The sequence below is a fragment of the Lethenteron reissneri genome, chromosome 26, assembly GCF_015708825.2.
Source record: "Lethenteron reissneri isolate LAM-NWPU_2019-01 chromosome 26, ASM1570882v1, whole genome shotgun sequence".
NCBI lineage: Eukaryota > Metazoa > Chordata > Hyperoartia > Petromyzontiformes > Petromyzontidae > Lethenteron > Lethenteron reissneri.
This window is the reverse complement of record NC_083804.1, coordinates 8,596,086-8,623,097: the sequence shown is the minus strand read 5'-3', so window position 1 is coordinate 8,623,097 and position 27,012 is coordinate 8,596,086. Positions and strand designations below refer to the sequence as shown.

Genomic DNA, 27,012 nt, shown 5'->3' with positions numbered 1-27,012 from the left:
CGAGTAAAGTCCTCTCACTGTTTGTGGAGCTTTCCACTCCACTGCTCTCTACACAACCGCCGTTTGACAGCCTCGCCAACTGGGATAATAGTTCCCAGAAATTACATCTATCTTATACATATCTCTCTTCGAGTTGCAGTTATCAGCCGAGATCGTAGATGACTCTGGAATTCGTGTTGAATTTGGCTTGGTGAACAGATGAGAAGCCGCACAGATACGACGAAGATGGGATCGGCGTGGCCGGCGTTGGTGAAGTACCTGATCCTAATGGCCGTTCTGCTCATACAGGTACACAAACCCTTTGCCGGTATAATTGTCACGTTCACTGGTGAAGTATGGTTAAAAAACATCAACACCCACGACCGAGACGGCGTGGGGGAGGCTTTAAACCTACCGTGGATCGACAGATATTCACAGTTTTTTTTATTATTATTATTATTTTGATTATTTATCCCAAGAAAGTCTCAATACTTGGTCAGCATGGTCCTTACTTTGTGCGACCAATTCCTGTTCGAATAAGTACGTGATCGTGATGGAGATGCTGAATATTGTGATGCTGTTTACGTATGTCCAGGAAAGCCTCATTGAATCTCAGTAATCGTTTTCGGGCGTGTCTGGGCACATCTGGATATTTTTGGCCAATTATGTAATTGTTATTATTCTTGGACTACTATAAAGTTATTGCTATTATTCTCGCAATGCGCTATAGTTACCGGTGCTTCTCAACCTTTGTTTTATTCCACGGCGCTACGTACGGTACTGCATGTATGTGTGTGCGTATATTGAACTTCTTTCGCACCGTACGTATCCAACCGTGCTAAATCGGAGATGCGGGCACACACACACACTATATACACGTGTATGTCTATGTGCGTATCTCCGTGCCTGTGTGTGTCTGCGTATCTGTGTGTGTGTGTCTGCGTATGTGTGTGTGTGTCTGTCTGCGTGTCTGTGTGTGTGTCTGCGTGTCTCTGCGGTCGTGGTGCTTGGCCACCCACGCCCTCGTGTATCGTGCCGGCCTTCAAAGGTGATTCTCGCCAACAGCACTTGCCCCAACAGTCTGTTAAGTCTGTACGGGGGATCTTTGTCTCTGGGTGTCTTCGTGTCTGTGTGAGCGTCTCTGTTACGCAGCGGTTATCGCGCTGCGCTGCAAACCCGGCGACACAAGTTCGATTCCCGTTTACGGCCAACACCAGCGACGATTGTCTGAACCGGTCCTGGGCCTCCCGTAGGTCGACTCAGCCTCAAATGAGTAGCTGGTGCGGTGCGTAAAACATCGCCACTAGGGAGACAAAGGCGGCCGGGCGTGGTGCTGGATACCCGCCCCATCGTGTGCCGTGCCGGCCTTCATTGATACCCGCCAACAGCACTTTCCACAAACGTCTGTTCAGGCTACACGGGGGAATCTTTGTCTCTGTCCCAATTGCACATGAATGACCGAGATGAGTTAAGAGGTCCCTGGGGTGGTGTTGGTGGGTGGGGGGTGGGGGCTGTGTCTACCGTGGGTCCCCATCGCGGTTTGTAGTACGGCTTTGCTGATGCCCTCCTCTCGTGTGAACGCGAAAGGGGAAATCGCCTGGCCCATCTCGCTTCGCCGACCGCCGGAGACGGGTTGGCAGTTTCGCAAAAAGCGCCGCGTGATTAATCAACCCTTGCATTTGCCTCTTCCTGCCTGTCCGTCTATGTCAGGGGTGGGGAACCTTTTTTCTGCCAAGGGCCATTTGAATATTTATAACATCATTCGCGGGACATACAAAATGATCAACTTAAAAATGAGCCTGTTATATTTGGTCAAACATTTAATTAACTCACCCCTAATGCGATGGCTGGAACTGTTTCTCTTTGGCGAGGCGTGGGGTGATGTTAGCTGCTGGTATTGATGATGTTTTCTGCTACTCGCAACTGCTTTTCCAGGTTTGCTCTTAGATGTATTGAATTTCGAGTCCCGCCTGCGGTTGCCTTGGCAGGTCCAGACCAAATGATTTCGCGGGCCTTGTACGGCCCGCGGGGCGGACGTTCCCCACCCCTGGTCTATGTGTCTTGGGGGATGCAGGGGAGACTATAACCTTTTTTTTAAAGACGGTAATGTTAACGTGTTAAAGATTATCTACAATGTAAATGAAGATTATCTCATGTAATTATTTGCATGTGCTGTTAAGAAGGGCCATTTCCCGAAACGTTACTTATTACATATTTCCCTTTAAGGCCACAGTGTTACTGACGAACGTGTTCAGTTTTTGGTAATGTATGTTTGTGTACCACTGCCAGTTCGTTTAATGTAATTCGTTTAATGTAATTCGTTTAATGTAATTCGTTTAATGTAATTCGTTTAATGTAAACGAAGGAGGGTTTGTTGGTGCAGAGTTGTTATGCTGCTTGGTACGTCCTCCGGCGACAAGGAAAACACATCAGGGTTTATACCGACATAGTTTTCGATAGATTAACAAACCTTTCTCCCATGTGGATGACGTCATATGCCATGACACCATGGCCAGGAATGAAACTTGGCCGGGGATGAAAGACTACAATGCAGTACATAAACCACTCGCCATGAAAACGCTTTCGGGAGCAACTTGATTTTTGTTTCAATGACTCACAACATCAACCCAAAATGCCAAACTGTAGTCACTGTTGAATTGTATCCACATTGTGCAATTCTGAGAGCACACGGCTTGCGATTAGAAAACAGTCGGATTCAGCTAGCAGTGCATCACACTGTGTTAAAGTATCCCCCCCCCCACTCGCCTATCATCACAATCGGAGCGGGGAGTTCCCCCTCTGTGCCAGCTTGCGTTATTAAAACAGCCCATACAGTAAAAAGCTCGTGAAGCCAGATCATGAACACCACTTTCTGTAACATTAACAGTACTTATTGTATGGAAAAACCAGCCTGTTACAATTCAAATTGTGGCATTTATATGACCGGTTTACAATAATAATATAATTCTAGTTGGTTGGGTGTCTTAGTAGGTCAAGAAACACTTAGTCCGCATTTGCTGCGACTTGGGCTTGTTTCTGGATTTCAGCTGCTCGCGAATTAACCAGCCCCGTCACCAAACGACTGCACGACTACATTTGACTTAATTTGGATTATTTAAAATCTGAGACTTAATTGTCTGTTGGATGTATACGTGCCACTACTTACATCATGTATGCAAAGGTATGCACCCTGTACCGTGGATAGGAGATGTTCGTTGAAGTCGCTTGCGATGTGGTTCTATGATGCCATTCTCCGCGGCGACGTTAGAACACAGCGTGATGCTCCGCTCGCTGCAGAGTTCAAAATGGTAAATCCTCCATTTCATGACATTGTGTCCATGATTTAATTGGAATATAAGTTGGAGAAACGAGCAAAAAAAAAGAACGTAAACAGAGTTTGCTTTTAGCTTATATAGCATCGAAATGGAAACATCATCTCAAGAATTTGTGTCAATAAATGCACGTGAATACAAACAGAAACACAAACTCAGAAGTCTTAAAAGTTACAGAACCCCTTCCCCCTCCCAAACAAAACTCAAGAGCGTGGTAAACTGAAAAGTGGCTACATTACACTGGTCAACAAAAAAAACATTTTTTTTTCTGGCCTGGACTTTTGCAGCTGTTTTAGACTAATTTCAGGGTGCTGATTCCAAATCTGATCTCAGATTTGCTCTATCACATCATTTTTATGCTATCGGCATACCCCATTTTAATTGATTTTACCCGAAATTAACTCTGTCACTTATGATTGCAAGTTGTTGCGAGTCAGTGACTGCTTTAGTGTTAAAATATGGTGCTGTACTTTTTAGGATAGTGTGTTTATAATATCATTTTATGTAGATATCCACATTCATTTAATATTTTTCTTCTGCAGTTTTTTTTGAAAAATGCAATATTTGATATCTCAAAAACCTGATGTGATAGACAAAAACTGATGCCAGATTTGGAATCAGCATCTTATGCCAGAAAAAGTGTGTTGACCAGTGTTATCCACGCACAAAACTGCCTTAGGGGCTACCCATTGAGTAGGTCCGCAAAAATCTGTCAAGACTTGACAACTCCTCCCCTCCCTGTGCGCACGCGGACTTTTGACCCCCCCACCTGCGTACTGACGCACTCTCCCCCCCCCCCCCCCCGAATCCTATAGAACGGCCGATATTTAATCCACGCAGAAACGATCAAGGATTCATAATATTCACGTGTTTAAGCAAACAGATCGTCCACAACGCCGGACTATCTAACTAATTTGAAGGCCAATGTAGACAAATGATTATCGACGCTTCAACCGCCCCCCCCCCCGTTTCCTATGCGTACGTACAGTGTCAGTAGACCCCCCCCCCCCATACGCAAGCGTACGCGTTTGGGTTACCCCCCCCCCCTCTAACCCCTCCATGCGTACGTACTGAATGGATGGCCCCTTCATGGACACAACCTCGATGTGGACTGCAATCGTAAAACGGCATTATGGACCACATTCTTCACATTATCCGACGTATTCCCCCCCCTCTCCCCTACGCCACTCCTGTGTGTTAGCGGAGAAGTTGTGAGAGAGATGTGGGGTGGGGGGTGGGTTCAAGTCTTAAAATATTGTCCATGTGTCCCTGGGTGTGCTCAAGAGGCTGTAATGTTGCGTGTCACGTTTTATTGACGCCGGGCAAAATGTTCGGGGTGCGTCTTCATCTCGGAAATTACGGAAATCGTCAATTATTGCAACATCTCTACAAACACGGGGTGGGGGGGAGGGCTTGGAGGTCATTTTATGGCAACCGTGACGGCCGGTCGTCATGGCGATGACATGTTATCTCTGAGCAAACTATGGCAACCGTGACTGCCGGTCGTCATGGCGACGACACGTTATCTCTGAGCGAACTTTGGCAACCGTGACTGCCGGTCGTCATGGCGACGACACGTTATCTCTGAGCAAACCATGGCAACCGTGACTGCCGGTCGTCATGGCGACGACACGTTATCTCTGAGCAAACTATGGCAACCGTGACTGCCGGTCGTCATGGCGACGATACGTTATCTCTGAGCGAACCATAACAACCGTGACTGCCGGTCGTCATGGCGACGACACGTTATCTCTGAGCGAACTATGGCAACCGTGACGGCCGGTCGTCATGGCGACGACACGTTATCTCTGAGCGAACTATGGTAACCGGGCGCGGCAGTGAACCGCGTGGCTAGGGTAGTTAATGTCAACGCGCCTGTTTTTTTGTGTGATCTGAAAGAGGAAATTCCCATGATCTGTACCCACGAGAGCAGTGGGGGGGGGGGGGGGGGGTAAGATCCTGATATTTGTCAGCGCAACTTTTTGTTTCTGCCCTGAGAAAATGCTGCGGTAAAAGTGCCGCGCGGTTCGATTCGCGTCCCTGCGATTCGATGGAACTGAAAGCGCCTCTCGCGGGCTGCGAGGGTCACGTAAACACGTGAGATACATTAAAATACTCTTTTGTTCTTTCGGTAAAGTCACATCGTTTCTAACTACGTGACTTTACCGAAAGAACTAAAGTCACACAGTTAGAAACGACGTGACTTTATCGAAAGAACTAAAGAGTATGGATTCCTGCGGTCACAAAAGCTTCAAATCAAGATACATTAAAATGCCAATTAAAATCAACAAAAAATATGAATTCATCCGCACGCACGTGCGCGCGCGCGACCAACTCGACACGCGAGCGTAACATTTGGATTTTCATCGACGCGGCGATGCAATGTACTCTTCTGGATATACAAAGGACACCGTTGTGCCCTGAGTCACTCGCAATCAGCAGGAAGCTGCGAGTCGAGCTCACGAACGCACGCACCCAGGGGGCAAAGTTGAAGACGGGTTTAGGGGCGTCCACCGATTGTACTTTGCGCAATGAAGACTGAGGTCCAGCGCTAAGAACGAATGTTTTACGGACGGATTACTACCTTCGGGTTCGTTAAAACAAACATTAACAGCTCGTTGTAGATCCACCGCTGGATGAAGCCCCCCGTCCCCATGCCGTGTTGGTTGCGGTGGCGTGGCGGTTGTTTGACCATACTTCACCACGCTGGTCGTCATTGTGTGTGTTCCTCCTCCACGTGGCGCAAGAGCGCAGAAGCGTTGTCACCACATCTACGCCTCTATATAAGGAACGAAACAGTTAGACTTCTCCACAATCCGGCTGTCGCCTGATGACGCTGGTTGTATGTACTGGCGAAATGTCGTACTCAGTTTGTAAATGTTTTGGCTTGGCTCTCCAACACACCGGCGTGCTGTGCTAGTGACGAATTGGCACGTTCTGTTGACGTGACAACCCTTATTAGTTGGCTGTGTCAGGTGGTCGCGGGTTTTAACGACACATTTATATATTTACACGTTCTAACCCCAAAAAACCTCTATTATGGATGATATTGGTCGCAAAAGCCTACCACGTGTTAAACTGTCATTGCGTGTGTTGCTGTAATGGAGGTGTCCAGGAGCGGTGTAGATGCTGCTGGCCACTGATGTTAGCCGTGGATCTTGAATCTATGTTACTCTGGTTTTCCGAGTTCATACAAAAGCGCGCTTACTACTGCCACCACTGCTCCCCTTAGTCTTCTTGGTTCTTTCGGTAAAGTCACGTAGAAGGGAAATAATAAAATAATAAAAATAAAACATAATAAAATACAATTCTCACGACGTTTCGGCCACAACGCAAGCAGCCGTCCTCAGGTGAAGAACAGGTCTGTCGGAAAGAAAGCGTCTGAATGACGCTGTCTTTCCTAAAAAATGCTCCCCTTAGGTTTGTTTTCACGCCAAAAGTGGCCCGTTTAAGCCAAAATGTGTTTAACTTATGAGTAAAATTAACAAAAGTTCTAGTCCATCAGGCAATGAGCCTCGAAGACTCATGTTTGATTTCAGAATGTGTTTAGGCAGGCAAACTATGGACTGGGTGCGACCCTTTTTGGTTCTCATCAGCAGTCTGTTAAACTAATCCTGTTTTCAGATGTATAGGCAGACGCCACCCATTTAAGAAACACTATAAAACATTTTACCAGGAAAGGCCCACTGAGCTATGTAGCATTTTTTTAGAAGCGACCTGGCCACAAATGATAGCTCAACGAAGTGGTTTATCGCGTGGAAATTTATAGCAGCCAAATACTCTGAATGCATGTTTCTAAATGTGGAGGGAAAAACCGGAGGGCCCGGAGAAAAATCCATGCGACCATGAGGAGAGACATGCAAACTCCAAATATACAGCAGGCGTCAGGGTCGGGATCGGGATCAAACTCACGAGCCTCCTGTATAACAAGCGAGGTAGTTAACTTCTTGCCACCACGGCACCTCAAGTCACTAGGTTTAGACGGTTGACTTACAAGGCCCGACTCTAAAAACACGCCACGTTTGTCATGAACACTGCATGCATTGAAACGGGAAAATGTACAGCAGGTCGACGTTTTAGACAATGGCCTGTTTTCAGGGCAGAGAGAGATTGACTTGTAGTTGGTTAAATTTAACAATATGAGGCCCTGAGAAAACTGCGACATTTTAAAGAAACATCACATACAGTATAGTGTATCTATGTGTTGATATTGGTGATTAAACATACCCCTGAGAGAAATGAAAGGTATTTATAAACTGACTCAAATGAAAGCAAAGGGATTTTCTTTTTTTTAATGACAGTTGTCGAGCACAGGCCCTAAAGGCCATAAACGTTGAGTGACCAGCAACAAATAGCACCAGTGAAGGTGTAATAAATAAGGAACCTGATGATGGACGCTTGTGTTGCGCCCGAAACGTCGTGATTTATGTTATTTTATACCTACGTGACTTTACCGAAAGAACCAAAGAGTATAATAAATAAGAGTTGATAGATTGCTAACAATTGAGCATGGTTATTCGAACTTTAAAAAAGGAAGACATCATGTCGAAGACGAATCAGATTCTTGCAGAGCTGCGTCATCATGGTAAAAAAAAAACAAGTTTCAGTACAGGGCACGGTGGTGTAATGGTTAGCACACTGGAACTTGCAGCAAGCGTGAAATTTTCTCAAATCCCAATCCCCTGTCTCTGTCCACCTGACCCAGCAGGTATAATTGATTAGTCGATCGGTAGGTCACGTGTGGTGGGGTAAAGTGTGGGTACACACCAGGGACGTGCGGTCAGGGGAGGAAGGGGAGGCATACTCCAATGAAAATAGCTGTTATGAAAAGTAAAAAAAAAGAATAATCAAATCAAATAAATATTAAGATTTTTCCACTGATCTGTGTTATAAATTTCATTTCTGTATGATTGCAATAATTTTTATAGTCAAAATCGCCAAATTTGCGGAGCTCCGCTGAAAATACAGGAAGAGACGATAGGTGAGGCAGCGACGAGCTCAGCCTCCCCTCTGATTGCGCAACCCCTCAGTAACTGGATGGAGCGCCTGTTACTATCTCAGTATGTCACCAATGTAATGTTTGTAGACCACTTCATTTCATGTCCTCGCCTTCCATACTCCAGATAACTTATTTCACTTATGTGTATAAAGATATTTAGGCTCGCTGGTCTCGTCATGAAACTGCATTGAAAAGCACCAGGGGAGGCAGCTATCACATCTGCCTCACTGAGGGGGACGTGTCTAACACGCCCCCTCCGTGAGGCCACACCCCCCTTAGTGTGTGAATCTGGCTCTGATACCAGCCAGTGCCTCCCCAGCCATTAACTTCACCGCACGTCACTGGTACACACCCGCTTCTTCCAACACGTCTGATCAGCATGGGAGAGTAGGTGAAATTCCCTCTCGAGTTTGCTCTCGTAAAAGCCATTCCGTCAGCAGTAAAGCAATTGCCGGGCCGCACCTTGAACTCTTAACAAATTGTTATTCTGCATGAGCTGTTTACAGCATAAATGCACTTCTCACTGCAGATATTTAGTATTTAATTACGCGTGAAACCAGAATTAGGCTTACTAGATGGCAAAGTTTTACAGGCCTAAGCAATAAATATACTTTGTACATTTTTTCATGTAAGGCCTGGTTCAGGGCGTAATTTCCTCGCCGAATATTTTCCGGGTCGCTGGTCGACTGGATTATGTCAGGTCAGGGGCCACATGCGAGGCAGCCGCACAACCATAACGAGCGGTATACTGGGTGCGGTGTGCCGGGCGCAGGAAAATATTTCGCCGGTGCCTGATCCAGACAGACCCACTTGAAATGAAGCCCTGGGGTCAGCTTTACAATCAACCTAAGTGCAACCCCGAGCTCCTATTTTTAAGCCATTGTCCATCGCGGTATATTTCACTTGAGGTGTGTTACACAACGGGCTAATGGTCTGATACTGTGACGGTGTAGCAGAGCACTTGACCCACGAGCAGAGGGTTATAAGTTCCAATCGTGGTCAGAGATCGACTGGGGCTGTTATCTCTGCAGGGTAGATAAAATTAGTACCACTTTGTGCAAAGAAGGATTCATTGTTCATACTGTTGTAGACTGCGGAATTCACGAGGCATATCTTCATCATATTTAACCTTTGAAACTGGGCACCTAAACCACAATAAAGTGAGGCGACTTTGAACTGGTCATTGAGTCCAGGTAGCGAAGCAAAATACAGTAACACATTCCTGCTGCGGAGGGAGCTGGTAGGAACGTTGGGTTGCTCGGTCAATGGCCAGGGTCAACGGCGGCGTGGTGTATTCCGCAAATATGCCCGACTGTGAGGGCGGGCACAAGCCGGCGTGAGTAGGTTAAACGTTGAGTTTTATTAGGGCACCACGGGGTGACCAGCCCCTCCCCACCCAGCCCCACCCCTCCCACCCAGTCCCACCCAGCCCCACCCAGCCCCTCCCCACCCTCCCCTCCCCACCCAGCCCCACCCTCGCCACCCAGCCCCTCCCCACCCTCCCCTCCCCACCCAGCCCCTCCCTCCCCACCCAACCCCTCCCTGCACGACGGACGGGCACAATAATCCCCTGTGGGCTGGTGTAACCAGGAATTTCCTACCAGTATTATAACTGTGATTCTATGATTCTACATCGAGGCTCCCCCACCTTAACCACCTCTTACAGGCCTGCGTGGTGAAGAATGGTCAAATCATCCCTAGAACCCGCACAAGGCAAGGGGATTGATCCGAGAGCAGATGACTGGCTCAGAGCCTGGTACCGATCGACGAGGGATGATACTCTTTGGTTCTTTCGGTAAAGTCACGTAGATAAAGACATTAAAAAAAAGTTACAATAAATCAATTAAATTACGACGTTTCGATTGCAACACAAGCAATCATCATCAGGTGTGACAACCACAGCAAGAAATTTTACTGAAGTAAAATGTATTGCTGTGGTTTACTTCAGTAAATGTATTGCTGTGTTGCAATGGAAACGTCGTGATTTAATCTATTCATTTTTACTTTAAAAAAATCTTTACCTACGTGACTTTACCGAAAGAACCAAAGATCCTTGCAGTCACGAAGACTTCAAATCTAGAATGACGAGGGATGAGTTTCGGATCTAAACTTCTCGCAACCTCTACGAGCCACGTGGCAACTGGAGGGAGGTCCCTCGTCCGCAGCGGATTGAAAGGGCTGCACGTTGGCAGTGCACGAATGCACGTCAAACGCGTCGGACAGTGGTGTGACACATGTACACGAAACTGACTGCACAATTATTTGGCAGTTCTATGAATAAGGCGACGTCACAACATTGAAATGCATACAGGGTTGTAATTGTGAAGGTGATTGATCTGTTTTAGAAAGTCAGAAAAGAAGATGTCTTATTTATGGAATACGTCAATGGTTGTGCATAAGCACGTCGCTGCATCATCACCAACCGTCCCAGCCCGGGTGAAAGAGTCGTTTTATCCTAGAACCCAGGACACACGACATTTCACAAGCATCGTTATCAAGAAAGATTAATACATTGTTTAATCTTAATTGCAGACCTAATTGATTGACAGTGTGCTCAAGTAATGAAAAAACACTTCCTGGTTAGATGAATGATTACCCACAACTTTAGGCGTAAAGGTGGCTCAGCAAGATGGCCCTGGGTTCGACTCCTGATGTGAGTGCCTGAGTGGATTTAAATTTCGATTTAAAGCTTTCGTGACTGCAGGGATTCATCTTCTTGGTTCTTTCGGTAAAGTCACGTAGAAGGGAAATAATAAAATAATAAAAATAAAACATTCTAAGATAAAATTCTCAGGACGTTTCGGCCACAACGCAAGTAGCCGTCCTCAGGTGAAGAAGAGGTCTGTCGGGAAGACGGCTGCTTGCGTTGTGGCCGAAACGTCGTGAGAATTATTTTATAATGTTTTATTTGTATTATTTTATTATTTCCCTTCTACGTGACTTTACCGAAAGAACCAAGAAGATTATTTGGTTCTTTCGGTTAAGTCACGTCTAAAGATAAAATAATAAATTAAATTAAATAATAGCATACGACGTTTCGATTGCAACACAAGCAATCATCATCAGGTATAATGAAATAGCGACATAAAATCTAACCAGAAAACTATAGACAGACATATTAGCAGACAGATATCACCAAGATACATAGAGGGAGCAACACAGGAACCAGAGAGGGGTGATCATCTCTGTGGGGTGGCCTTAAATAGACAGAGGGGGGAGGAGGCAGAGAGAGGGAGGGGGTTAGGGAAAACATTTGCATATCAATGAGTGGTCCAAACCAAGAAGATGACTGAGTGGAGTGTGTATTTACTGCCACTGCTCTGAATGGGTTTCGTCCGGGTTCTCCATTTTCCAATCATCGCAAAAAATAACCGCATACAGTGTAACTGGTATTAGCCAATCATCCCAATGTTGCAAATAACTTAGATAGAATGACACACATCAGTAACTTTGCATCCTATTCTAAAAACTTGGCAGGACCCTCCTGAAAAAGTCTTGAGACTTGAGACTCAGGCTGTCATCGGTTTAAAAAAGGTGGTAATAATAATCTTAAAGTTGTCTGAAATGTTATTTTCAAATCATGAAACTCTCACTCCTAAACCAATGTCTCACTAAACTCGATATAAGGGGCTGTCCATAAATGACGTCACGCACCTGGGGGGGGGGGTCAGATTTTTGTGACGATGTGTGACGAGGGGTTTGAGAAATGTGACGTCACATCAAAATGCGCAACTTTAAATAAATATAGAGTTGTTATAACAACACTAATTGTTATAACAACACTCTTACAACATCAGAGTGCAGCGCCACATTAAATACGCACTACAATGACAATAGTTTAAAGCGGTCAATGAATTGTCGGGTCGCAAGACACGTGGACCACGCTGTACATACATATATACAGCCAGACTCAACTCTGCCACAGAAATGAGGAACTTCCATCACTGGCTCAAGGCTGTTGGGTTTTTTTTTACATTCGAGCCCCGTTTGCGCATTTGAGTTCATCGTTACAGAATGGTTCTTAGGAAAGAAGCCCCGTCGACACTGTTTACACATTGACGCTCATTTCCTGGTCACTGTTCAAAACAAAACAGTATTTGCATTCTGGTGTCTACTCCGGACCTCTGCGCTGCTGCCTCTCTAATTAAAATGTGGAGGCAGTGCGGTGTCCACGATTCTAGATTTGAAGCTTTCGTGACTGCAAGGATTCATATTCTTGGGTTTTTTCGGTAAAGTCACATAGGTAAAAAATAAAAATTAATAAAAGTAAAATAAAAATAAAATAAAAATCACGACGTTTCGGAGGCAACACAAGCTTCCGTCTTCAGGTGGAACCTCCGAAACGTCGTGATTTTTTATTTTATTTAAATTTTACTTTTATTAATTTAAATTTTTTACCTACGTGACTTTACCGAAAAAACCCAAGAATATGTGTCCACGATTGATTCACACGTTCAGTTCGGGGCATTTGATTGCTTGAATTCTCACCTGCTTAGACAAAATTAACTCGAAACCCGATCGGTTGGATTCACCGTTTGTCGACATCACGCAACAATTACTTTCTCAAGCCGCTGCTAGCAGAAGGGCCTCCACTCGAAGGAGCTCTGGAGCAGAGGTCGCAACTGGGTACCCGATATCCGTACCCTACCCGATACCCGGCTACCCGTACCCGGCCGAGTACGGGTACCCGTTTGCGACCCTGGTGCGGCCGGGTATGGGTACGGGTAGGCCGTGAGTCACTGGTGAGTAACTGTTTGTCATTTCCCAACGTCTTGTCTCTTCTCACAATTCAAGTTCCTAGAATCAATCCACCCGCGCCTGCAACATGGCTTCATCCCAGAGGTCGCAATCAGGTACCCGATACCCGTACCCTACCCGTACCCGGCCGGGTACGGGTACGGGTACGGCCGGGTACGGGTACCCGTTTGCGACCCTGGTGCAGCTGGGTACGGGTAAGGAATCAAAACCCGTTTGCGACCTCTGGTCTAGAGACAACGACACTATTCCACACCGGGCAAGATGTCTTGACAGAAATAAAAAAAAACTTTTTTATTTTGCCAGTTAAGGCCCACTGAGCTATATACAGTAGCTCTTTATTTAGAAGCGATCTGGCCACAAATGATAGCTCAACAAAGTGTATTATCGTGTGGAAATGTATCGCAGCCCCCAAATAGTTTAACACGTAGGCCTTCGCGACCAATATCATCCATAATAGAGGTTTTTGGGTTAGATGGCGTAAATATATAAATGTGTCGTTAAAACCCGCCACCACCCGACACAGCCAACTTGAACAGAACGTTTCGCCAGTAACTAGTAGTAATTACTGGCGAAACGTCGTACTCAGTTTGTAAATGTTGTGGCTTGGCTCTCCAACACACCGGTGCGCTGTACTAGTATACTAGACTATACACTACACTACTATACACTACACTATACCATACACTACACTACTATACCATACACTACTATACACTACACTATTATACACTACACTATACACTACTATACTATACATTACACTACTATACACTACACTATACCATACACTACACTACTATACACTACACTATACACTACACTACTATACACTACACTACTATACACTACACTATACCATACACTACACCACTATACCATACACTACTATACACTACACTATTAAACACTACACTATACACTACTATACTATACATTACACTACTATACACTACACTACTATACATTACACTACTATACACTATACTACTATACATTACACTACTATACCATACACTACACTATACACTACTATACACTACACTATTATACATTACACTATACACTACTATACACTACACTATACACTACTATACACTATACCATACACTACACTATACACTACACTACTATACATTACACTACTATACACTACACTACTATACATTACACTACTATACACTACACTACTATACATTACACTACTATACACTACACAATACACTACACTATACACTCGTGCTGTACCAGTGACGAATTGGCCACGTTCTGTTTACGTGACAACCCTTACTAGTTGGTTGTGTCGGGTGGTGGCGGGTTTTAACGACACGTTTATATATTTACGCGATCTAACCCAAAAACCTCTATTATAGCCCCCAAATACTCTTAAACGCGCGGTGATGTTGATTCTAAATGTGGAGGGAATAAACCGGAGGAGCCGGAGAAAAATCCACGCGACCACGGGGTGGGGAGAGAGAGACACCGCAAACTCCAAATATACAGCAGGCGCCAGGGTCGGGATCGAAGCCACGACCACCTGTACACCAGGCGAGGGAGTTAACATCTCGCCACCGCGGGGGCGCCCCCGTATCATTGGAGAGCATCACTGGACTAACACTTCACTCCACCACACGGAACTCTCCCGATCGACGAACTGCAACGTAACTCCGTTACAGTGTGGACTGCGTACTCGCTGGGTGGACAGAGACTTAAGCCACGCGTGCCCCCCATTGCTTCAACTGCCACGGCCGGGAGATCCGACCCAACCGGCGCTCGCCATCAACACCCACGACACCCATGGACATCCGTCAACCATTTAAGTAGTTTCAATACTGGGCTTTCCTGAGCCCCTTTGTGACTCTATCAAAGTCCAGTCCTCCCCCCCCCCCCCCATATCTTGCACGCTTCACGGAATCTCGGCCGGTGGTTTGGCCACACGAGAGATCTGGGCCGGGCCGAACTTCAGAGAAATGGCAGGGAAAAGGAGGCGGCCAGGGGCTCGCGAGTTTCACAGATGGGTTGTGCTTAGAAAAATGTGATGAACCAAGCAAACAAAAAAATTCAACGCTGATGGCATTCATCATATGATTAATGGTGTTATTGACATTGCCGGTGACCTCGTCTTGCCACTATTATTGAGAAATGTTTTTACGTGCAATTGTTGGATGTACACTGTGGAAAGGACATTGGTGCCACCACCCATATGGACCACACAGTACGCGGTTTGGTCCAGATGTCGTGTGACCCCAATTTAATTCTCCAAATTATTTTTTATAAGTAAGGTTTATTTAAAACATAAATGAATATACAAAGGGAGACAAACATTTTAGGGGTCAATTGATTTTGGAGTCTCGAGACATCTTGAACCACGCTGTACATCTGCGATGTGCCTAAGACCGTGCTTGTGATGATATCTTTTGCTAAATATTTAATTTTGCTTTTGATCGTTTCCATACAGGGCGGGTTCGGACAGACTTCTACTAACCCAACAGTCATCCCCACCACCGCCACCACCACACCTGAGCCCCCCCTGGATGTTCATGTTAATGTGAGTGAAACGACCGTGGAATTGACGTGGAGCAACGAAGCCGCGTGTAATGAGAGCGTCTACAATGTCACCTACGCCACCAACTCTTCTGGTGCAGCGAGTGGCTCCCGTGGGGGAACTGTATCGAGCACTTGCGTCACGCTGAGTAATCTCCAACAACACCTAGCGAACTTGACCAACCTCATCCCCGGAGCCGGCTACACGGTCATCATCTGGCAGCAAACAAGCGTCAGGTGGAACAACAATACGCAGACAAGTAAGATGTTACAGTTGTGCAAAAGGGATGCCTAGTTTTAGCATGGCGTATGTATGTACATGGGGTGCCATGGTGGCGAGATGTTAACTACCTCGCCTGGTATGCAGGAGGTCGTGGTTTCGATCCCGACCCTAACGCCTGATGTATACTTTAAAGTATTTTAGCTGCTATACATTTCCACATGATAAGCCACTTCGTTGAGCTATCATTTGTGGCCAAATCGCTTCTGAAAAAACGCTATATAATGTAGCTCAGTGGGCCTTACCTGGTGAAATAAAAAAAATAGCTTAGTAATGTATGTTAAACTTCTTTCACACCGTACATAGCCAACCATGCTAACGTGAAGGCGTGTGTCGGTTTGTTTCAACTCTGTTGTAAACTAACCTCGTGGCAAACTTCTTTACATTGAGTGGTAATATTTTTTATCTTGCTTTGGTCTATAAAAATGAACATTTGTTTTTGTGACAAGCTTTTCATATGGAGGAGGAGGGGAGTGGCAGAAGAATGGAATAAAAAATTTGCAAAGTTGATTTTTCATCAAATTGTACATTTTGTGGGTTTAATCTTAAACACACTGGTGTGCTGAACTAGGAATGGATTGGCATGTTTTGTTTACGTGACGAACCTTAATAAATGGCTGTGTCGGGTGGTGGCGGGTTTCACGACATATTTATATTTACACGATCTAACCCAAAAAAACCCTCTAATTAATTTTTCATGAACCATCTCCTTTCCAGTTAACACAGTACATGGGATTTTTTTCTGGGAATCTCGTGATTGGCTTTCCCATGGTCGATACATTATTTAAAGTGTGTGTTTTAACAACGGCGCGTTCGTTTTGGGGGATCAGCGGAGAAGAATTGACAGACGTACTCTGTTCTGGGCTGCTCCTGGAGACGCCTGAATCCACAGGCGTTTCTTTTCCCACCCCTTCCCTTCCAATGGGGAGGGAAAAAAAGTTAACATACCCAAGACACCCTTCCCAGTGTGACAGCGGTGACCTGTGAAGGACAGGCACAGCGGCAAGATTCGACAGCTATCGCCGCCAGATGCCGGTCACACCTCTGGAAAGACGGTCTAATTGGAGGGGTTAGAGCCTTCACGATGTGTCTCGCATATTGAAAATCAGGGGAGTCCAACTTGGAAAGGGAGGGTCAGGTTAACCCATAAAAACTGGTTTAAACCGGTTAAAATTTGCATATTAGTTACATGTATGCAAAACTAAACAACACACGTGCACACCAAACAAATACATGCGTTTTCAATGTATAAACGTTGTCTTGTAACATACCGTCTCCATACGTTGCACTCGTTCGTGTTTTGCAGGTCCTGCTCCTGTTTCAAATGTAATATTGGACAATAATGGCTCCACAAACAGCCTCTACCTGAGCTTCCAACTGGCCATCGGAGATGTGGATTCATATGCAGTTGATCTCGTGGACGGACAGAGTGGCTCTGTTGTCCAGACGGACATTCTCCAAAATTCCACAACGAAACAAACCTTCACGGACCTCACTGCGGGTAGGCTGTATCGAGCAAAAGTCACAACTGTCAGTGGAGACCTGAACAGCACCGGTGTGGAAGAGGAAATGTGCACAGGTACACAGCCAGGATCTATTCCCATGTTGTCATCGCATCAACACGAACCATACAGCGTGTACAACATTTATTTGGCACGTGTCGTGATGGATATTGCAAGATCTGAACGTGTCCGTCCAGTGCTCGCTTAGCTGCATTGGCTTCCAGTTGCCGAATTAATACGTTATAAGGTCGCACTCATTTACACACAAAGTGCTTGCCACAAATGAACCACAACACCTTTCTGATCTCAACAAGGAGCATAAACCATCAGGTAAACTTGCAGTCATACTCGAAGCGACTTTTGGCTATCCGTCAAACAAAGACGGGTCACTGCATCGCGAGTTTTCAGATGTGCTTCTGCGGCCGTCTGGAACGCTATTCGGAAGCCACTGGGGCTTCGCAATTTTAAATCTAAATTGAAAGCCAATTTCTTTAGAACTGATTTTTGTGTTTAGTTTGTTGTCCTTCCTCTGCACCTCCGCTTAGCACGGTTTGCTACGTACGGTGCGAAAGAAGTTCAACATACATTGCCTGTCCACGCTGTCGCCATCCCTCGTGGTCTATGCGATGTCACAATCCATCTCGGTCACGCGAGTTGATCTTGTTGCTCCATCTCCTTGGTGGTTGACCTTTCTGCTGTGTTTCACCCCTTTGGCTGCCACTCTGTCGTAAGTCTCGACCACCGGCCAACATCCCTTCTAGAAACGCTCCGCACAAGCCCACTTATTCTTCTTCTTAACAGTTTTAGCGTTGTTGTTGTTAACATGCTTATGTTGTCTCGTATATGTTTGTCAAATGTAATGTGTACATTTCAGTTTTGTTTTGCTTTGTGTTGTTTCATAGTTCCAGCACCTGTTACCCAATTGACTGTTGCCAATATAGGCAGCTCAAACTCCCCAGCGTGTGAACGTCTTCAGGGCCATTGGTGATGTGGACTTTTATAACGTTAATCTGTTTGATGCTATGACTGCATCTGTCATGAACAACAGCATTCTAATAAAATAAAACATAATAAAATAATTCTCACGACGTTTCGGCCACAACGCAAGCAGCCGTCATCAGGTGAAGACCAGGTCTGTCGGGGAGACAGTCTGTCGGGGAGACAGACCTGGTCTTCACCTGATGACGGCTGCTTGCGTTGTGGCCGAAACGTCGTGAGAATTATTTTATTATGTTTTATTTTATTATTTTTATTGTTTCCATTCTACGTGACTTTACCGAAAGAACCAAGAAGATGAATCCCTGCAGTCACGAAAGCTTTTAATCGAAATTTAACAGCATTCTATCGAATAACAAAACCGAGGCCCTCATCGAGAGCCTCACGCCTGGCAAGCTTGACCGTGTCTCGATGACGATTGTCAGTGGGGTCCTGACCAGCATTCCAGTATAAGATCACTCATCTACTGGTGTGTGGGTGTGTACGGTGCAGATGAAACCATCTGTTCCCAATCCAAAGGTGTTTGTTGACTTAATGACAGCATCCAATAAAATGTATATATATACGGTGATTTTATGAAGGATTCATTATGCTTAAGGATGAATTAAGGATTCATATACCTGCCCAAAAGGCAGGTCCTTAGTTCAAGCTTCCTGCATCCCATATAATTCACTGTAAAATCTATTAAATAGGCTTATGATATGTGCACGGAAAAGTCTGTACACACACACACAAGCATAAACTGAGAACATATCTTTAAGAATATCTTGGTTCAAATGTAAGATGTATCTGATTGGGGCACCATGGTGGTGAGATGTTATCTCCATCACCTGGTATGCAGGAGGTCGTGGGTTTGATTCCGACCCTGATGCTTGTATATTTGGAGTTTGCATGATCTCCCCGTGGTCGCGTGGATTTTTCTCCGGGTCCTCCGGTTTTTCCCTCCATATTTTAAAAGATTTGTTTCGAGTTTTTGGCTGCTATAAATTTCCACGTGATAAGCCACTTCGTTGAGCTATCATTTGTGGCCAGGTCGTTTCTGCAAAAGTGTTAATAGCTCAGTGGGCTTAACCTGGTAAAATAAAACAATTATTATAGTTGTATAGTTTGCTCAAATGAGCTATGGGAGAGCACTCATTTCAATGGACTGCCGTAAAACTATGGTGGAAATTACATGGATCCAAAGTCGGAGCCATGGTCTCATTAGGATAACCACTGTTGGTGCCTCGCAAAATAGTACTTTGTTTTACGGACCCCGAATGGATAAGGGGCTGATTGGACACTGTGAATAAATTGTAAATGTGCAGCTTTCCTGTTGTGACTGGGTGGACTGTACCAACTGATCCACCCCTTTGTCAACAAGATGGCCCTTCACAGCCACCGCCATTGTTTATCTCGTGTGTGATTTATGTTGCAGTTCCTCACACTGTTCAACATGTGGCTCTTGAAAATTACGGCACCACCAAGAACCTGACGGTGAATTTCACCAGCGCCGCTGGGGATGTGACTCATTATGAAGTTAAACTGATGGACACAACCAATGGATCGGTGGTCTTGTCAAAAAATCTATTAAACGACACAACTGTGTACACCTTTCATGATCTGGTCCCGGGCCGGCGTTATCAAGTCAATGTCACCACAAAGAGTGGAAACTGTACCAGCCCTCCAGTGACTGCTGAAATGTGCACAGGTAAGTCTGCACACGAAAGAATCACTTTTTTTTAAGTAAAGAAAACAAGAATAATTCATACGAATGTTTTCTTAATCAACGATGGGCTGTTCCCTGTGCAAGTCTTAAATCTGCAACGTTCTAACTGGGGAAGGTGAAGCCTCTACTAAAGTGCTGCTGAACAGGCACCACCATTGTTTACCTCGTGTGCATGTCTTTATGTTGCAGTTCCTGCAGCCGTTGAAAATCTGACTTTTGAAAATAACGGCACCACTAACAGCCTGACAGTGAACTTCACCAGCGCCACAGGGGATGTGACTCATTACGTAGTTGAACTGGTGGACACAACCAATGGATCTGTGGTTAAGTCAAGAAATCTATCAAAAGACATCACTGAGGACACCTTGCATGATCTGGTCCCTGGCCGGAATTACAAGGTCATTGTCACCACAGTAAGTGGAGACTGTAACAACACTGAAGCAGCGGCTGAAATGTGCACAGGTAAGTCTGCACACGAAAAAAGTCATCGCACTTTCTTTTTTAAGTAAAGAAAACAAGGAGAAGAATTTATACGAATGTATTCTCAATCAACGATGGGCTGATCCCTGTGCAAGACTTAAATCTGCAACATTCTAACTGGGGAAGGTGAAGCCTCTACTAAAGTGCTGCTGAACAGGCACCACCATTGTTTACCTCGTGTGCATGTCTTTATGTTGCAGTTCCTAAAATCGTTCAAAATGTGACTCTTGAAAATAAGGACACCACCAACAGCCTGACAGTGAACTTCACCGGTGACATTGGGGATGTGACTCATTACACAGTTCAACTGGTGGACACAACCAATGGATCTGTGGTCATGTTAGTAAATCTTCCAAACGACACAACTGTGTCCATCTTTGATGATCTGATCCCGGGCCGGCGTTACAAAGTCTATGTCACCACAGAGAGTGGAAACTGTACCAGCCCTCCAGTGACTGCTGAAATGTGCACAGGTAAGTCTGCACACGAAAAAAGTCATCGCACTTTTTTTTTATTAAATCCTTTATATTAAGTTCGCGTGCTTGCTTGCTTGCTTAGGACCGTGCAAATCTTTCGGTCGTTTTTTAACCCACTTCCTGTGATCCAATCGAGCTGACATTTTCCACACAGACTCGTTGTGCCAGACAATTATTGTTCATGAAAAAAAATTCCCAAAATGTTACACTTTTTAGGCAAAAAAAAATGTATTTTACATATATTCAAATAGAACGCATTCATGGCTTTGGCTGAACGTCAGAGTGTAAGAGCCCAGAGCGTAACCCCTCCACAGGCCGTGGCGGAGTAGCGCAGTTGGTAGCGCCCTCGCTTCCCATGCCAAAGGTCGCGGGATCCATCCCCACGTCCTCCACAGGCGAATATATTTTTAAATCCTTTATATTAAGTTCGCTTGCTTGCTTAGGACCGTGCAAATCTTTCGCTCGTTTTTTAACCCACTTCCCGTGATCCAATCGAGCTGACATTTTCCACACAGACTCGTTGTGTGTGACAATTAATTTTCGTGAAATTTTTTTTCCAAAATTTTACACTGTTTAGGGAAAACAAATTAAATATTTAATTACCAATTGCTTAATACTGGCAGACAATCATCTGACCCATAGATTGCAGCCATCTCAAGCCAGAGGACGAGAGGACTCTAGCCGCCACGCATATAAAGGATTTAGAGTGAAAAACTTTGTTTTTACGGGTTTACTTGTTTAAAGTAAAGAAAACAAGAAGAAGAATTCATACAAATGTATTCTCAATCAACGATGGGCTGATTCCTGTGCAAGACTTAAATCTGCAACATTCTGACTGGGGAAGGTGAAGCCTCTACTAAAGTGCTGCTGAACAGGCACCACCATTGTTGACCTCGTGTGCATGTCTTTATGTTGCAGTTCCTGAAATCGTTCAAAATGTGACTCTTGAAAATAAGGACACCACAACCAACCTGACAGTGAACTTCACTGGCGCCGCTGGGGATGTGACTGATTACACAGTTGAACTGGTGGACACAACCAATCGATCGGTGGTCAGATCAGGAAAGCTTTCAAATGGCACCACTGAGGTCACCTTTAATGATCTAGTCCCGGGCCGGCGTTACCAAGTCTATGTCACCACAGTGAGTGGAGACTGTAAGAGCACTGAAGCGGATGCTGAAAGGCGCACATGTGAGTCTACACACCTACGCAATTATAACATTGTCATTAAAGACAAATGCATCACTTTGCCAACTGTCGTCACCTTCAACAGTTAATATATGATTTTATCTCAGTGCCAGCTTCAGTGTATCACTGTTCAATTTAACATTGGTGCAGTGCTCCTTACCATCAGTGGCCATTCATTGTCCATGGATATCGTGGTAGGCACCATCTCCACAGGATAACCACAGTTGACTTTCTACAAAGCGGAATGCATTTTTATGGACCCCTCATGGATGATGTTCTGAGTCGATCCCAAACAAAGTAATGAATGTGCAGCTTTCATATTGCTAATGGAGCGCTGTAACAGGGAGTCAACAAAAAAAAACATTTTTTTCTGGCCTGGACTTTTGCAGCTGTTTTAGACTAATTTCAGGGTGCTGATTCCAAATCTGATCTCAGATTTGCTCTATCACATCTCATTTTATGCTATCGGCATACCCCATTTTCATTGATTTTACCCGAAATTAACTCACTTATGATTGCAAGTTGTGAGTCAGTGACTGCTTTAGTGTTAAAATATGGTGCTGTATTTTTAGGATAGTGTGCTTATAATATAATTTTATGTAGATATCCACATTTTTTAATATTTTTCTTCTGCAGTTTTTATTGAAAATGCAATATTTGATATCTTAAAAAACCTGATGTGATAGACAAAAACTGATGCCAGATTTGGACTCAGCACCCCGAAATTACCTTAAACCCGTTGTAATACCTTATGCCAGAAAAAGTGTGTTGACCAGTGATATAGATGGCCCTTCCAGGCCACCAACACTTTTGTTAATCTCTTGTGCTTGTGTGCGTGTTTCATGTTGCAGTTCCTGCAGCCGTTGAAAATCTGACTCTTGAAAATAAGGGCACCACCAACAGCCTGACGGTGAACTTCACTAAGGCCAAGGGGGATGTGACTCATTACACAGTTGAACTGGTGGACAGAACCAATGGATCTGTAGTTAGGTCAGAAAATCTATCAAATGGCACCACTAACCAGTTATTTACTGATCTAGATGCTTGCAAGATATATCAGGTCCATATAAAAACATTAAGTGGAGAATTGTACAGCAAGGTTGTGACTGAAACAGCTTGTACAGGTAAGTCTTATGGGGGTACTGGGTGGCTTCTCGGTTCATACAAATCCTACCCCTTTACTCCGCACATTCCGATTTGCATTGTGCCCCACGCCGTTTTTGTCTTCCCGCAAGCTGCACTTCTGCTTGTCATGCGTGCAATACTCGTGTTGTCTTTGCAGATCCTGCCGCTGTTGAAGATTTGATTTTCGAAAATAGAGACACCACCGACAGCCTAACGGTTGAATTTAGTCAGACCACGTGCAAAACAGCCAGTTACACTGTTGAGCTGAAGGAACTTAAAAATGATCTCATTGTTGGAAATGTATCTCTCATGGCGAACGAAACATCACACACGTTCTCGAAGCTGGATCCAGGCAGACTGTACCAGGTTATTGTCACAACCATTGGTGGAGATTGCAAGGGCATTCAGGCAAAGAAAGATATGTGCACAAGTAAGTCCCGTGACACTCGCAGAGAGTGACAGCACACGCATTCCGAATTTATGTCATGTTTGCCAATTTTAATGCAGTTGTATGAACTCTGGAAAATTATCAAATCGCTCAGACTGGGAATCATTACACGCCGAATGGATACAGTCAAGACCATGGACCCAAGTTAGGGGAAGTTTAGGGCTCTTTTTTCTTAATACGTCTCTCCCCAATGCTATCCCCAATTGTGGTGTCGGCATAAAGAACTCTCGGAGTGAACAGTGCACCACCCCGTTTTTAGAGAATGGGCTGTGGAAGGAGCTATTGGCAGAACTATATTCAGAGTTCCTTGTCAGTGACCTTATTATCTGCACACCTAGGAGGTGCATTTCCTCACAAGCCAACCACGGGAGGCTCTCGATTACCTCGGCTAACGATGGGGAGGACGGCCGCGGATAACTCAAAATCGCGGATAATCCAAAAATAGCAATTTTCCGCAGATGTCGATGCCAAAATCCACTAATATACACGTAAATTATTTGTTTGTTAATGGGCAAAGCTAAAATTTGTAGTAAAGATTCAACCGGTCGATGCGCGTGCTCAGTGGTAACACTTTCCTGCTCCCGTGCAGAAGATTCCGCCCACTAAGTTGACAGCAGAGCCATGACAATAACCAATCGAACGCCACCCACTTTTGTAAAGATATGCAACTACTGTACTGTAGAGGTCTATTGTTTGGGTTTCGGATTAACTGGAGCACAGTTTAAGCACGTGGCTTGTAATAAACATTTCCAAGAATAACAATGTATAACTGTTTTTAGATTATTAATATGGGCTTAAGGGTAAATCAGAGTCATTATTTTACGTCAAAATCTCGGGTGCGCAGTTAGTCCTCGAATCAGTTAAACCGCATGCGGATAATCGAGAGTCTACTGTACTATTTTTAAGCTTAAGAGCTGTAATCGTGTCTTAACCTAAATATAGCGTTAGCATATACATTTCATCTTATAATACCATTCATGAGACTTTGTCAATCCACTATTAGATGCAGGTTCTCCCCATGCCATGTCAGTCATGGGGGTTATTTGACCATACTTCACCATGCTGGTCAGTGCAGATTAGTGAAGGGGCAATCAAGGACCGGTTCAGATATCATCACTGATGTTAGCCGTGGTCGTGAAACAAACTCAGGTCTCTGGGTTCATTGCACAGTACGCTAACCACTGCACCACTGCTCTATCCTCCATTGTAAATCATGTGCAGTCAGTTATAATTATTTGTATACGGCACTCACCGCTTGTATCGTGAACATCAGTTGCAAATGACGATTCAGCACTGCCCAATTGCGAGTGCCGCAGTTGTGATGCTGTTGCCCTGTGTGGAGGCTATCAGAGAATTCCACCTGTGACTGTGGAGCAGAACAAACGATGCGACGTGTGGGTCCTCTGCCCCCATTGAGACCACAGAACGGCGGCACCAAAGCAGTGTTTGTCAGCTCATCACCGATGCCGATGAATGGCAAAAAAAAAAACCCCATTGATTTATAACTTCACTGGCTTTTCCAAAAAAGATTTGCGTATTGCTGCTACACGCCGTACGAAAGAAGAGCAAGGCTCTCTCGCGCGAATGAAGTCAACTGCTGTCAAGGTTGTAACACGCTTGTATTTGTGTGCTCTTCTTTTTTTCAGATCCTAACTTGGTTAGAAATTTGAATATCAATACAGATCTCAATAAGAGCTTGTCAGTGAGCTTTGACAAGGCTTCTGGCAATGTAGATAATTATACCGTGTTACTGACCAACGGTGACACATCTCTAGATTTAATAGAACATCTAAATCCCGACAAAACGGAGTGCTCTTTCGAAAAATTGCAGCCATGCACCAAATACCATGTCTCAGGTTACCACGTCCAGTTCATCTTGTAAAAATACTCTCGAGCCAACGGCACAGGTCACATGTAAGTGTTGCGGATAAGATAAGTGGTCGCGTTAATATCCACGCAAAACAACATGTCTGTAATTAATATTGGCAATGCTGTAATTTCTGATGATGACATTTGTTTGTGACTCGCGTGTGTGTATACAAAATAATGAGTGTAACAACCATTTGGAATTGCAGGCCAACAGATTTAAGGTAAAGGTGCAGCCCTGCAATTGCTTTCTTACGCCACTGCTGGAGGAAGGGGTCCCCACTGGAGGGAGCTTGAGAGAACCCCTCTAAGAGGGCATTTTAGGGTTTATGAGCTTACCTGAAATTCAGATGTCTCACAGCTCGGTCTTCCTGTACCTCTTTATGTTCGCGTTTGGCCTTGCCCACAGATGATATACCATAATCCTTGTAACTTGTACAAAGAGCTTCCCTGACAGTTTTGGGGGATTGCAAGATGTTCCTTTTCAATAGACCTTTCGACAACTTGAGTACTAGTTTGGCCCTGATACCAGCCAAACAACAATTTTTGTCAGGAGTGCATTGGAAAATGCAACGCTGTGGCATGGCGCTGCATATGACCTCTGGGATTCAGTGGTACTTCTACAATGGTGGCACTCACCCAGTCGTGGAATTCCACGTTCTTATAGTGGGGGCCAGTCTATCCATAGGACGACCACTGTTCACAATCACACAGTGGTGTTTGTTTGTATCAGCCACGAAAATATGGTAATGGGCTGCGTCGAGCTATGACCGAGATTTGAACTTAGAACTTTTCCAGTCCGAGAGGGCTCTGCATTAGTAACCACCCTGCCATTTTCTCTCCTAACAGTAAAGTGTTTTGTTTTTTATTCCACGTCTATGTGTCAACAGATCCAAACCAAATGAAGAATGTCACACCAGAAGTAGAGAATTACAATCACATCAATATAAGTGGGTAAAACCCGAAGGAAATGTCGAATTCTTCAACGTGGTCTTATCAAAAGGTTCATCGGTTCAATGGGAACGCAGTTTTAACTCAAGCGAAAATGCCTATTTCACCGGTGCATTGGACTACAGCACTACGTACAATGTGTCAGTAGAGGCATGCTGCCAGAATTTATGTTCGCCAAGTGTCGACAAATTAGTGAAAACATGTGAGTTTATGGTGTTTCAAGCAAAGATGCTATTTCATCGCCACTTTTGTACCATCCTGTTTTCCAGTGGCCATGTTTCTAATCTGTACGCATATCCATATATCTCATATAATTAAAGATTAAAAAAAACACATTTCTGTAGATTAGTGGTTCTCAAAAGTAGTCCGTGACGGTCCTCCAG

The 27,012-nt window shown here is 44.7% G+C and overlaps 1 protein-coding gene across 1 annotated transcript; it reads left to right on the top strand.

The window, feature by feature from the left end:
- Window positions 1-26,766, top strand: LOC133347585 (receptor-type tyrosine-protein phosphatase beta-like). Its single transcript, XM_061559983.1, has 11 exons — window positions 1-288; window positions 15,524-15,869; window positions 17,196-17,468; window positions 19,805-20,077; window positions 20,285-20,557; window positions 20,776-21,048; window positions 21,970-22,242; window positions 23,091-23,363; window positions 23,522-23,794; window positions 25,459-25,726; window positions 26,569-26,766. The coding sequence occupies exons 1-10, from the start codon at window positions 199-201 to the stop codon at window positions 25,692-25,694; spliced, it is 2,583 nt and encodes an 860-aa protein (XP_061415967.1). The 5' UTR covers window positions 1-198; the 3' UTR covers window positions 25,695-25,726; window positions 26,569-26,766.
- The last annotated feature ends 246 nt before the right edge of the window (window positions 26,767-27,012 follow it).

Excerpts from the sequence above, each read along its gene's own strand:
- LOC133347585 (XM_061559983.1), top strand. The coding sequence starts at position 199 with ATGAGAAGCCGCACAGATACGACGAAGATGGGATCGGCGTGGCCGGCG. Across the intron at positions 20,078-20,284 it reads GACTGCTGAAATGTGCACAG|TTCCTGCAGCCGTTGAAAAT; the intron begins GTAAGTCTGCAC and ends TTTATGTTGCAG. Across the intron at positions 23,364-23,521 it reads GACTGAAACAGCTTGTACAG|ATCCTGCCGCTGTTGAAGAT; the intron begins GTAAGTCTTATG and ends TTGTCTTTGCAG.